An 11,869-nucleotide genomic window follows, 5' to 3' on the forward strand; every position below is an offset into this window, starting at 1 on the left:
TGAGATCCTCCACTGATGGAAGAGGAAGACAAACTTCCTGTCTCTCTCTTGCTCATTTTCTCACTTGTTGATCCACACCCTCAGCCCGCCTTTATCTGTCACCTAAACAATAAATCATCCGTCTGACAATCAGAATGGAGTAATAATGTCTTCTTTTTTTAAATACAGTCCATAAATAGTTGTGGAAGATATAGTCAAATATGATTCATCAAACATGACACATATATGATGAATATTATGTTATTTCAAGTGCATCCTCTTGTGTGGGTAAACAGCTTTGCTACGTTTGAACGTTTTAGGGAAATACTGCAACTATACTAAGCCAAAGGTATTCAGCACAAAGTGTAACATGTCAAAGATCGCAGTAGTGTTTCAATATCACAGCTAAGACTGAGTGGGGAATTAACGAGGTGCTGTGAATGCAGCATAAATACAACTGCGTATGTTACCTACTTATTGTTCATCAGGGTAAGTACCGTCAAATGTTGAATTGCTTGTTGAGGACTTTTGATTTGATAAATGCGAGCCATTTTGAGTAAATTACTTTTATGTTTGAATCCTTCCAAATTGCCCTAAATGAACTGAATGTTAGTGAAGTTATTAGTTAGAAATGTTAGCTAATATGGGGCAACATTTTGGTACTGCAAACCCGTGTCATCTGACGAAAGAAATGTAATATAACCAAATAAATCAACTAAGGGTCTAAATTGCAACGTTTTGGTCACAGAGCCTACTAATTTTTTAATGGTTATTTTAAAGATGCGTTCATGGCGGTCGTACAGAACACATGTAGGAAACCAAAAAGTAAGCAACACCCACTCTTGTTTTACTAAATAAAAAAAGCTCATTCTGTCATTTAGCTTCAGCTTTTCTATTTGAAATTGTTGCATAGTTTATAATGGTCAGCCAATACGGTAACAATCAAATAAAGCACATTAATGGGAAAACCAAAGATGCTCCGGTTCTTCCGTTTTACTGGCGTCCCCTGAATGTGGCAAATCGTATACGTAATAACGGGGATTTGGAGCGCCAGATTAAAGCACGGCTGTTCTCTACCGGCAGCCTCTCATCCGTACAGTCCTCCGTTGCTTTTAAAGTAGAGCACTTCAGGGTTGCCACTTTGAGAAACTTGTTTGTCTTTTTCCCTGCTCAGATGTCTGCTGCACTGAGTCTGCGTCTTCTTCACTGCTACTCAAAGCAAGGTACTGAGCCACGTGCAGTCAACACATAATATTCATACTCAGAATTATGCATGCTCATATCTCTCATTTGTCTCTCCAGGCACATTTGGATCTGGCTCTAGTGTGTGTGTCACGCGCACATTCAGCGTCAGTGCGCAGAGAGACGGCTATAGTAAGTGATGCTTCCACATACAGAAGAATGAAAGCATCTAACAGCGTTCTGTTCACATACTTATGTCTTTATTTCTCTGGCAGAATATGTCAATGCCCAGGAGCTGCCGACTGACCTAAGATCCATCACTGACCGGGCTGCCACAACCCTCCTTTGGACTGAGCTCTTTAGAGGTCAGATTTAATGTGATGTCTGTGCATATGGCCTGATTCATGCATAGAGTTACAGCTAAAGCCATGTGATATCCTGCATTTTTCTTATTATCTCAGAACAGAACCAACAGATTCAGAGTCATGCATTTTACATGATAACCAAGGCAAAACTGATTTGTAAGTTACGAGTTTTGGGTGACATGTTCCTGCATCATAATAAGTCTTTTTCCGGAAGCACTTGCTTATATTTGGTCTATATTGATTTACAGCTGAGCCCCTTCGCTTGTTTTGACTTCATCCAATGGAGGGCAGCTAGTCAAGTTTCCAGCCTGCTAAAATAAAGTGCAGCACCCAGCTGTTTTAAGGAAAATGATAACAATTTCAGAATGAGGCCACAGACAGGACCACGGATGGACTGATTTAGTGTTAGTTTCTCAATATTTTGTGCATGAGGAAAATGTTATATTACAGAGACCCCACTATTGTCCCATGATTCTTTCTTTCGCCCTTTATTTACTCTTTGGCAACACGTCCTCGCAGGTTTGGCGATGACCATGAGTTACCTGTTTCGTGAACCTGCCACCATCAACTACCCATTTGAGAAGGGCCCTCTGTCGCCACGCTTCCGTGGAGAGCACGCCCTCCGCCGATACCCCAACGGGGAGGAGCGCTGCATTGCCTGTAAGCTGTGTGAGGCTGTCTGCCCTGCTCAGGTGAACACAACACACACATATGTTTCCTGTCATAAAGATAGAGTCAAATCCCAAATATGGTTCTATTGTATGACATAACATAGTCAAAAGAAAAAAATAATAGATTTGCCACCTGGATTTATCTCAATAAATAAGAGAAATAAGAGCCTCCCATCAGAAAAGTACCCATCAGAATCATTGATTCAACTGGCAACAAGGTAAGTCTCTCATTCCTTAACCCACAATGACCCTGAGCAACAAAGGTATTGTTTTACCTCTTAAGCCTGGAGCGACACACACGTTGCATCAGCATTTTCAAGACACATTAACTGAAAATTTCGACAAAAACTGAGGATTTCACCTCAATTATTATTTTTTTCATTTCATGTCCCCACTTTCTTCAGAGCCTGAGAAATAAAACGTTTAAGTGGATAGTTTGAAGTTCTGGAGGGCTCAAATCAGTAGGTCGGAATGTCAATCGACCAGGTTGGAAGAAACGTCCTGTTGTCGTGGAAACGATGTTGCTTTGTTTCTTTGGTCTGCATCGAGGAAACCAAAGAATTAAGGAGATTGCTGAAACTACTGAATTGCGTTAAGGACTTTTAAATGCATTGCTCAGATCTGGAGGATGAGTGGTGAACCATCATCTTAGAGGAACAAATGCAGTTGGAAGAAAAAAGCTTGAATGCCTGAGATCAGAGATCACTTAAACGTTCCAACGTTGCAAATCAGCAGCGGAACTCACGGCAATGTTTAACAGGGAAATTAAGAGACTTTCCGCACACACAGAGTGGGAAACTCAAGGTATTAAGACTTAACAGTTGCATTGGTGTGTAGCTTAAGAAAACCTTAAGTTTGCTACGGAGCATAAAGATTGGGCTCAGAAGTAATGGCCAATAGGTCATGCGATCTTATAAATCGAGATTTACCGTATTCCAGAGTGATGGACACTTTAGGGTAAGAAGACTGCAGATGAAGTGCTGCATCCATCATGACTACTGCCTACAGTACAAGCTTGAGGGGGCAGAGTTAAGATCTAGGGTTGCTTCAGTTGGTCAGGTCTCCTTTCAGGAACATTATGTGCCCCAAAAAAAAAGAGGTCAGCTGACCACTTGAATATACTGAAGGCCCAATTTTTTGCATCTAGACTTTTTTTTTTGTTGTTCCCTGACAGTACAGACATATTCCAATATGACAATTGGGCTCAAATTGTAAAAAGAGAGGCTCAGGGAGCTTGAGGGCATACCTTTCACACTTGGATTAGCCACCAGAGATCAGACCTTAACCTCACTGACAGTCTTGAGGATGAGCTGGATAAGGCAAAGCAGCGTCTGGCTCTCTCATCATCAGTATTGCATAAGCGTAACGAGATGGCCACAGTAAATGCTAAAGGTGATCCCTCAAGATATTTGGATTTTTCACTTTTTTTTTGCCAGAATATATAGCAAAGAATATATGCAGAGATGTCCTGCAATGTTGCTTTAACAATCTTTTTGAAAACCATAAACACAGAGAATATGGAGTCTTTAGATCTTTTAATGGTTTTAATCAGGGTCCACCTTTTAAAACATGCACAAATGTCGAGACAAGCAGTTTACCTCCTACGGTGAATGTTCCAAAGTTGTTTTCTGCCCGTCCCGTCTGAACTCTGTCTTTGTTTTTCCTCCCTCCGTTGAGCGCAGGCCATTACTATTGAGGCTGAAAGTCGAGCTGATGGCAGCAGGAGAACCACCCGCTATGACATCGACATGACCAAGTGCATCTACTGTGGTTTCTGCCAGGAAGCCTGTCCCGTCGACGCCATTGTTGAGGTGGAAAAGACATACAAACGGCTAGATTTTTGTATTGTGCTTTGTGTCAGAGGAACTTTTTGTAAACAAGGTAATTGCGCGCCATTTACTTTATTAACGTCACTTTCCTCTCGATCTCTCCCTCAGGGTCCAAACTTTGAGTTCTCCACAGAGACCCACGAGGAGCTGCTGTACAACAAGGAAAAGCTGCTCAACAATGGAGACCGATGGGAGGCTGAGTTAGCAGCCAACATACAAGCAGACTACCTATACAGATAGAATGATCTATCTGTCTACTCCCTGTAAAGATACTTAAAAATGATATATCATGCTTATATGCATTAAAGAGGTTATGGCTTGTAGCAGAAAAAACAGTGAGTTGAAACTGAGCAGCGAAGCCTTGCAGCCACACGTTCTGCCAACAGAACTCAGGGCAAATATAAAAACGCACAAATTGTTTGTCTTGTGTTTCAAAGAAGGACGATAGTGACCTTTTTTGTGTTGGACTTGCACAGTTTTTACCCGCAGTCTGAGGACACTGTGACACTTTAAAGCATGTCTTTGTCAGATTGTACGGGCTGAATGTTTTTGAGAGAGTGTAATGTTTCACTGACTGTGTAGAATACTAAATTAAAGCATGTTAAAAACTAAACTTACTGTTTGCGTTTGCGTTAGACTGCTCTGCAACTGCTCTGCTGGTTCATTGTTACAACAGACAACAAGATGATTGGTTTTTAAATAGATTTTTCAAGCAGTCTCTGGTTCAAAACATATTACAAACAACAGAAATTGGTTTTGGTGCTCTTTATGTCTGCCTTCTGACTGTTCACTGGACATATGTTGATGTACATGTCTAAATATTTGGTCATCATAATTGGTCTTATCGTGAAAGTTCTCAAAAAAAGCATTCCTAAATAAGTCCCACTCAGCCCAGACGTTTCAGTTGTCCTCGCAGGTCCGTCTGTTGGTTTCGACCAATATAAACATGAATTCATGATTTAAACTGTACTTTATTACTGGGTGAACTGTGCCACATCCCTGCACGTATTATAGATGTAAAATTCTATGGGACCATGTTTATCTAAACATTGATGCTGAATCATGGTCGGTTTATACAGAGCGTTTTTACCGCTGCAGAGATCACGTGATAAGGGCGGAAACTGACTCATAGTCCACGCTGAATCTCCCGCGAACGCAGCCATTTACTCTTTCCTCTCTTCGCAGTGACACCGGTGAGTCTCTACATTCCTCTCTCATTGCGGCCGTTCTCAATTTCAAGTTTGTATTTGTCCGGAAAATCTGTTAAAACAACGGGAAACTCTGAGGTATGCTTTAGTCCAATGTGACGTTGCAGGTATAGCCATGTGAACAAAGAGCAACTGGATAAAGCTATTGGTTTTTTTTTTTGGTGCTAACTCCCAGCTAAGTTAGCCGTTAGCACGTTGAAGAGAATGGCTTCCATGCCGCGCTAGCAACCAGGTTAGCACGCGCAGCTATCCTTGATTTCACTGCTTTGTTCTTGAGTCCCGCTCATATTCCGGTACTTACCTGTGTTTTCTGTGTTTGTTTGTTTTTTTTTAAACGAATAATGTGCGCTTACAGGTGGGTTGCTATGGTGGGTGCTTTCTTGTTCTGTCGCAGGATGGAACACATTAGCTGCTATTCCAGTCCGATTGTTCCAGTCGAACAAGGAAAAAGTGCGCTCGCGCGTCATATGGCGCACTAAACTAACTACAGTAGCTTGTTAGCTTGTAAGCTAGTTTGCAACGGCCAGCGTTGAAATACAGTTTGAGAGGCAAGTTTTTCTTGTTTATATTTAAATTAGGTTAGCTGCGTTTTTTTTTCTTCTTTTTAACATTAACACGACAACGTAATTAACGTTACATGTCAACGTGTTGGTCCGTTACGTTGTGGTAGAACGTGCTAGATATGATCTTTGTGTAACAGTCTGATTAGGTAGCAGTATAACAAACCCTTCTAAGCCGTAAAATATTCCGAATCCTGGCTGTTGATGCACCGTTTTACTCCTAAGGCTTAATCGGGTCATTGCTAACATGGCTAACTTTACTCTACCAACAGGAGGATAACCAAGCGTGCTAACTAACCATCCCGCCCTGTTTTGTTTTAACTCAGAAAAGTCGCAACCATGGCAGATTCAATGTCTCAATGTGTCCCGGTGGCGGTTTTCAAGGTAAGTTCTTGCTGTGTAATACTAATTGTGTACCTCTTTTATCTGTCCAGTAAATGAAAATTGTAGAGCTAACCGTCATTGTGATGAACCAGTACAAACCAGTCTCGACTAATTGTGATCTCTTCCTCGCAGCTTGTGTTGGTAGGAGACGGAGGCACAGGAAAGACGACTTTTGTGAAAAGGCACATTACAGGAGAGTTTGAGAAGAAGTATGTAGGTGAGTTGCTCCTTGAAAAGATGTGAGGGATACTTCTCTTGACAATGAGTTTAAGGTTGCTTCACAAAGATCAAGCCTGATGCTAATTTCAGGGTTCCTAATAGTGTTTTAAAGGTTGCATATGCAGTTATTGAAGTATAACAGCAATGCACACAATTCACCTGTTCCTGCTATATGAACAGTATCTGCTTGGTTGTCGAGCTGTACAGCTACTTGCAAGCTATCCTACCATTTAGTGTGTAATATCTGCACCTTATTTCAATCTATTATTGTAACTTGGTTACAGAACTGAATGTCACAATTATGAATTTTTAGTTCACTTTTATTTGGTATACAACACCAAATTTGTCTGTAAATTTACAACATATTGTTGACACCTTTATATTTAATGATGCATCTCATGATCGTTTTAATTTGTAGGGCAATTGCACATGGTAATGCTACATCCTTAGTTGACTTTCCTTGACTTCAAGGAAAAACATGGAAACATGACATTTTGGATACTCACCCAGCTGTTGCCCCTCACACTAATATGATGTGCAAGTTAATGCATTATATGCAGGCTGCCTGCATGTCACAGCCTACATCTCTGACCTGCAACTGTATGAAATTGGGCCATCTGCAACCAAAATATTTGGAAATAAATGTAAAGATGGCCTGGAGTTGTTTATTCTGTACAAACGGATCAATTTGTTCAACTTGGCTTCACGTTTAAGTCTAGCAAAGATGGTCCCTCTCGGGAAATTTATCTTTTTTTGTTTTAATGGCTGTGTTGTTTCTTGTTTTCATGGACACAATGAGTTAACCAGGATGCATTAGGGCTGAAAATATACAAAGGTTTTACTTTTTAATCAGGTCTTTGTTTTGGTGTAGCTTTATTATGAACCACCATGGTTACAAACGCTCCAATCTTCTAGTAGCTCTTTAGCAAACATAAAATGCGTGTTTACAGTTTAATTTCGATATAATTTAGGTCCATTATAAACACTAATACATTGTAGACTTCAAGGGATGGCGTTTTCTGTTGAGGAAACGGTATTTAGTTGAACGTCTTTACCTGCCAGCCCATATAAAAACCATATGCTGTCTGAGCTTAAACATGAGCTGTGAGACCTTAATGAACTATTAGATATGTTTTAAATGTTAGTCTACTTTTGAGATGATTTAGGATCCTCAATACAGGGTATACAAGTGTATCGGGGTTTGTTTTGCCTGGCCTTTTTGTAAAACAATGGCCTTTCATCACTGTTTCTTGTATATTTTGTCTTCAATTTCAGCTACTCTGGGAGTAGAAGTGCACCCACTGATGTTCCACACCAACAGAGGACCCATCAAGTATAATGTGTGGGACACAGCCGGTCAGGAGAAGTTTGGTGGCCTTAGAGATGGATATTATATTCAAGGTCCTCCTCCCATCTTTATCCAGTCGGACATTTAATTGCACGCTCCATTAACGGAATAATTGACTAAACATGCTTGCTTCCCCAACAGCTCAGTGTGCCATCATCATGTTTGACGTCACTTCTCGAGTCACCTACAAGAACGTGCCCAACTGGCATCGTGACCTGGTCCGTGTGTGTGAGAACATTCCCATTGTCCTTTGTGGCAACAAGGTAGACATCAAAGACAGAAAAGTCAAAGCTAAGAGCATTGTCTTTCACCGCAAGAAGAACCTGCAGGTAATAACTGTTTTCACTCATCAGATTTTGCTCTTTCATGTTACTATTTTTATGAATCGTAGAAAGCACTACTTTACAGTGTTGATTTGTTCTCAGATATTGTTTTTATGGTTGTTCTTCCTCCAGTACTACGACATTTCTGCCAAAAGTAACTACAACTTTGAGAAGCCTTTCCTGTGGTTAGCAAGGAAGTTGATCGGTGACCCCAACCTGGAGTTTGTGGCAATGCCCGCCCTCGCTCCCCCAGAGGTCCAAATGGACCCCAGCCTGGCCGCTAAATATGAGGAAGAGCTTCAAGTAAGTATTAGTGTGCAGGTTGACTCTGTTTCAGTATGTTGGGAGTTGAAATCTAGCAGCTTCTTTATCCAAGAGTATAAAAGCAAAACTCAATAAAGGTGGCTGTTTACATGAGGTTGGTAAATGATTTTTGTCTTCCACCTTCCAGGTTGCATCACAAACGGCACTCCCAGACGAAGAAGATGACCTCTAACCTGTTACCTGTGCTCCCCACCCCTCCCTTTCCCAGTTGTGGACAGGAAATTGTCTGAGTTTTGCCCCTTTACTGTAAAATCCCTTTTCAGATTTTTTTATTTTTGAATTTTTTTGTTTTAAAACTAAGAAGAAAAAAACTTGGTGCAAAAGTCGTGGTTCTAATTTCACTGTATGACACACCCAACCCCCAGTGTTGTTGTTGGCATGGCAACATGCTACTCTCTACGTCAAGCACCCTCCACTGCATACACCCAGCTCACATAATGCTGTTGTATGGTGTACTGGAAGCACTAAGGGGACTAAACTTTGAATAAAAACATCATCAATACACAACGTGCTTGTTAGTTTACCTTTTTTTTTTTTTTTTTGATGGTGTGTAAAACTCCAAGGATGCTTGTTCAAAATGGTCCTGAAAGGGATTTGATAATTTCCTCTTTTTCTTTTTTTTCCTTTTTATTTAACTTCTCATGATAGGAATAAAAAGTTAATGAAATTATTGGTATATTCAGGTTCCTCATTAATTATGATGTTAAGAGGGGATGCCCATGACAAATTCCAGTTGCTGCTTTGTGCCGGGTCTTGACATGTTGATGAGCAAATAAAGTGTTCTGTAATTTGGATCTACTCACCTTTTCACTCGTCTGCATACAAAATATATAGTTGAGAGACTGCTTTCCAAGTTTCGTACGGCAGGAAGTTGCCAGGTCTTGAAACATGCGTCTATTTTTACAGCAGTTGCCGATTTTACCTTCAGGCATGAACTGGTTTGAAACTTGTCTGTTCTTGTAAAATGACCGTATACAGTTCACCGGCTTCCATATTTTAAATTTGTTGCGCAATAGACTTATTTTCATCGTTACTGTTGAAACTTGTTTGCTGGCCCTAGGTTGACTTCTAAGTTGTCATGTTCCAGATATTTGCAGGTACATGCCTGCCATTATGCTCTTTTATTGATTATATATTGTGAGCTTCTGCGAAAATACAGTTGGTATCCAAAATGAGTTACAATGTCCAATGCATTTTTCTCCCCCCCGAGTGGATAAGGGGCTTCTCTACATTAGACCAGTCCGGTATCCGATGTAAGAGAAATTCATGTAGCTCACATGGCGTTAAGTGGACCGTCAACCACTAGGTGTCAGGAGCGCCGTGAACGTGCCCTGCAGGATTACGTAATAGGTTTCCTGTGCACATGTATTGTGATGTGTGGCATCTGTAGGCAGCTACGCAGGTCAGCCGTCCTCCGCATAGGGCCGAGTGCTGCACAAGTTCAGACCGTTTCTGATTAATATTTCTTACTCCATGTGCTGAATGCAAGCGAAACACAAACGACTGGAGAGGGAAGTGAAAAGCTTGATGTTCTCTTTAGTATTTATGCTGGGTGAGGTTGAGGAAGAGAGTGTTTATAGCTACTGAAGGTGACACCGTTTGAACCACACCTCTGGCAGGTCAGGGGAGATGAAAGTAATAAATCACAAAAGGAGGATTATCAGCACACACCAAAACTGAAAAAAAAAAAAAAAAAACTTTCACCACATCTGACACAGTATCCCTAAATGTTGAAAATGCAATCTTACTTTATTGTGTTGTAGCTACACTGTAGTCTTTGGATAGTAGATCTAAATATAATAAATGTGACGGTTATTATGAATTGATTCCTTAAAATACAGCGGTTGCCTTTCAAAAACAAATACCTAGTGAAACTGCAATAAGGGAAACTGTTGGTCGTCTGTGGTTTTCAGACAACAAATCCCAGGGACCTAAATCCCTTTTCCTTCAGTCCCACCATATATATATATAATTAACTTTTTAGGTTAATAGGGAAACATTTCAGTCCGTTATTGCCATCGTTTCCATTCACCTGCACAGGAAAAAGCTGGATGAGACTGACGGGGATGACATATTTCCATCACTGTAGCTTTCTGCAACACGTGCCCTCTTCCTCAGCTCTGGTTTGATATCACCAGCTGTTTTATCTCAAGGTGCTTAGCTCCTAATATTCAACTGGCTGAACATCCTGCGCAGCCATCAACATTAAGGTCACGGATTTATCTGCGAAGCCAAACAACAAAGCTTCGCTGTGGGCACGTTTTGATTTGAATTCAAGTGCAGAGGAGCAACACAAGTTGTACGGGGCAATTTTCAGACATTTTGGCAGCTGATAGCGCTAACAGCACAAATTTAGGACATACTTCTCATTGCATGAAATTAATACAAAAAGCAAATAGAATTTTTAATCTTTTTTTTTTTTTGTCAGCCCATTGGCTTGCTTTATAAGGTCAATATCTTAATTTGTCCAACACAATTAAAGACTACCAATGTTGGTATGTAAGCAATCTAAGGGGTCAGCTCTATGTTCCCATGGCCCATTGGTCCCACATTGCTAAGAATTTTTTATTCATTTTTAGGCCCAATGGTCCCACAGCATATTCCTGCTGCTCCATGTTCCCACATTTCTAAGAAATTATTCAAATTTAGGCCCTATGTTCCACAGCTCCATGTTCCCACAACTACATGAGGAACACATATATCCAATAAATACATTTTATTTAATGGCAGCTTACCACCGGGTCATGAATGACACTGGTCAAGTGCGCCACCCCGGACTGTGATGATATTTTATAGACCACTTTTTATTGTGTAAAGCCAATTTAGCCATGAAATACATATTATTATTGTTATTATTAGTAGTAGCAGCAGTATTAGTAGTACCAGTGCAGTTGTAGGTGTTTTTCTACTTTTGGAAATGAAGCTAAAAAAACAGCTTAGGAAATAATTAAAAAAAACAAATAAAAAAAAGGTAAGCATGTGCAGGCCAAATGTCTTTACACCTTTTTCGCTATTAGTTTATTCAGAAATGTGAGAACATGGAGTTGTGGGACATAAGGCCTAAACTGTGGGACTAATGGGCTGTGGGAACATAGACACGCTCCCCAATCTAAGCTAACAAGCTGATGCCATGTTAGCATGTAATATCTTGCTTTAATTAGCTCCTCAGTTTATGGTTGTTCCAGTAAGCTGCTCGACATTTATTTCCACACAGTAAATATTTGATAGGTGCACACATATACCATTCTTCACACAAGACGTCCTGAAAGCAAACACTTAATCCACTTTAAGGCAGGTGCCTTTGGAAAAAAATATCAGTAACATTTGGTAAAAGTGAAAATCCCAGAGTTCCACAGACGGATAAATTGTCAAAATGTCATGGTTTGTATGAAAATATAATCTGATGTTTCCTCTATTTTTGTATTCTCTGACATGCTATAAATAGTAACACTTTTATTAGACCTAATGATTGGGCAC

The 11,869-nt window shown here is 40.4% G+C and overlaps 2 protein-coding genes across 6 annotated transcripts; both read left to right on the top strand.

Moving 5' to 3' along the window:
* The first annotated feature begins 409 nt into the window (after nt 1-409).
* ndufs8b (NADH:ubiquinone oxidoreductase core subunit S8b) lies at nt 410-4,639 on the top strand. Of its 2 annotated transcripts, XM_075481499.1 has the most exons (7): nt 410-468; nt 1,154-1,202; nt 1,282-1,353; nt 1,437-1,526; nt 2,046-2,218; nt 3,880-4,008; nt 4,135-4,639. In XM_075481499.1, the coding sequence occupies exons 2-7, from the start codon at nt 1,154-1,156 to the stop codon at nt 4,264-4,266; spliced, it is 645 nt and encodes a 214-aa protein (XP_075337614.1). In that variant the 5' UTR covers nt 410-468; the 3' UTR covers nt 4,267-4,639. The 2 variants fall into 2 exon arrangements, with proteins under 2 accessions (XP_075337614.1, XP_075337613.1); XM_075481498.1 differs by lacking the exon at nt 410-468 and having other exon boundaries at nt 657-1,202.
* Nucleotides 4,640-5,157: 518 nt separating this feature from the next.
* On the top strand, nt 5,158-9,567 carry ran (RAN, member RAS oncogene family). Of its 4 annotated transcripts, none has more exons than XM_075481500.1 (7): nt 5,158-5,219; nt 6,121-6,178; nt 6,311-6,395; nt 7,673-7,798; nt 7,887-8,074; nt 8,201-8,371; nt 8,520-9,567. In XM_075481500.1, the coding sequence occupies exons 2-7, from the start codon at nt 6,134-6,136 to the stop codon at nt 8,562-8,564; spliced, it is 660 nt and encodes a 219-aa protein (XP_075337615.1). In that variant the 5' UTR covers nt 5,158-5,219; nt 6,121-6,133; the 3' UTR covers nt 8,565-9,567. The 4 variants fall into 4 exon arrangements, with proteins under 4 accessions (XP_075337615.1, XP_075337618.1, XP_075337619.1 ...); XM_075481503.1 differs by lacking the exon at nt 5,158-5,219 and adding an exon at nt 5,239-5,312; XM_075481504.1 differs by lacking the exon at nt 5,158-5,219 and adding an exon at nt 5,427-5,466.
* Nucleotides 9,568-11,869: the final 2,302 nt, after the last annotated feature.

Source organism: Odontesthes bonariensis, chromosome 13 (assembly GCF_027942865.1).
Source record: "Odontesthes bonariensis isolate fOdoBon6 chromosome 13, fOdoBon6.hap1, whole genome shotgun sequence".
NCBI lineage: Eukaryota > Metazoa > Chordata > Actinopteri > Atheriniformes > Atherinopsidae > Odontesthes > Odontesthes bonariensis.

Bases quoted from the DNA above. Each gene is read 5' to 3' on its own strand.
- ndufs8b (XM_075481498.1), top strand. From the start codon at position 899: ATGGTCAGCCAATACGGTAACAATCAAATAAAGCACATTAATGGGAAA. The intron at 1,203-1,281 runs GTACTGAGCCAC...TTGTCTCTCCAG, and splicing joins TCACTGCTACTCAAAGCAAG to GCACATTTGGATCTGGCTCT. The intron at 2,219-3,879 runs GTGAACACAACA...CGTTGAGCGCAG, and splicing joins AGGCTGTCTGCCCTGCTCAG to GCCATTACTATTGAGGCTGA.
- ran (XM_075481500.1), top strand. From the start codon at position 6,134: ATGGCAGATTCAATGTCTCAATGTGTCCCGGTGGCGGTTTTCAAG. The intron at 6,179-6,310 runs GTAAGTTCTTGC...TCTTCCTCGCAG, and splicing joins TCCCGGTGGCGGTTTTCAAG to CTTGTGTTGGTAGGAGACGG. The intron at 6,396-7,672 runs GTGAGTTGCTCC...CTTCAATTTCAG, and splicing joins GTTTGAGAAGAAGTATGTAG to CTACTCTGGGAGTAGAAGTG.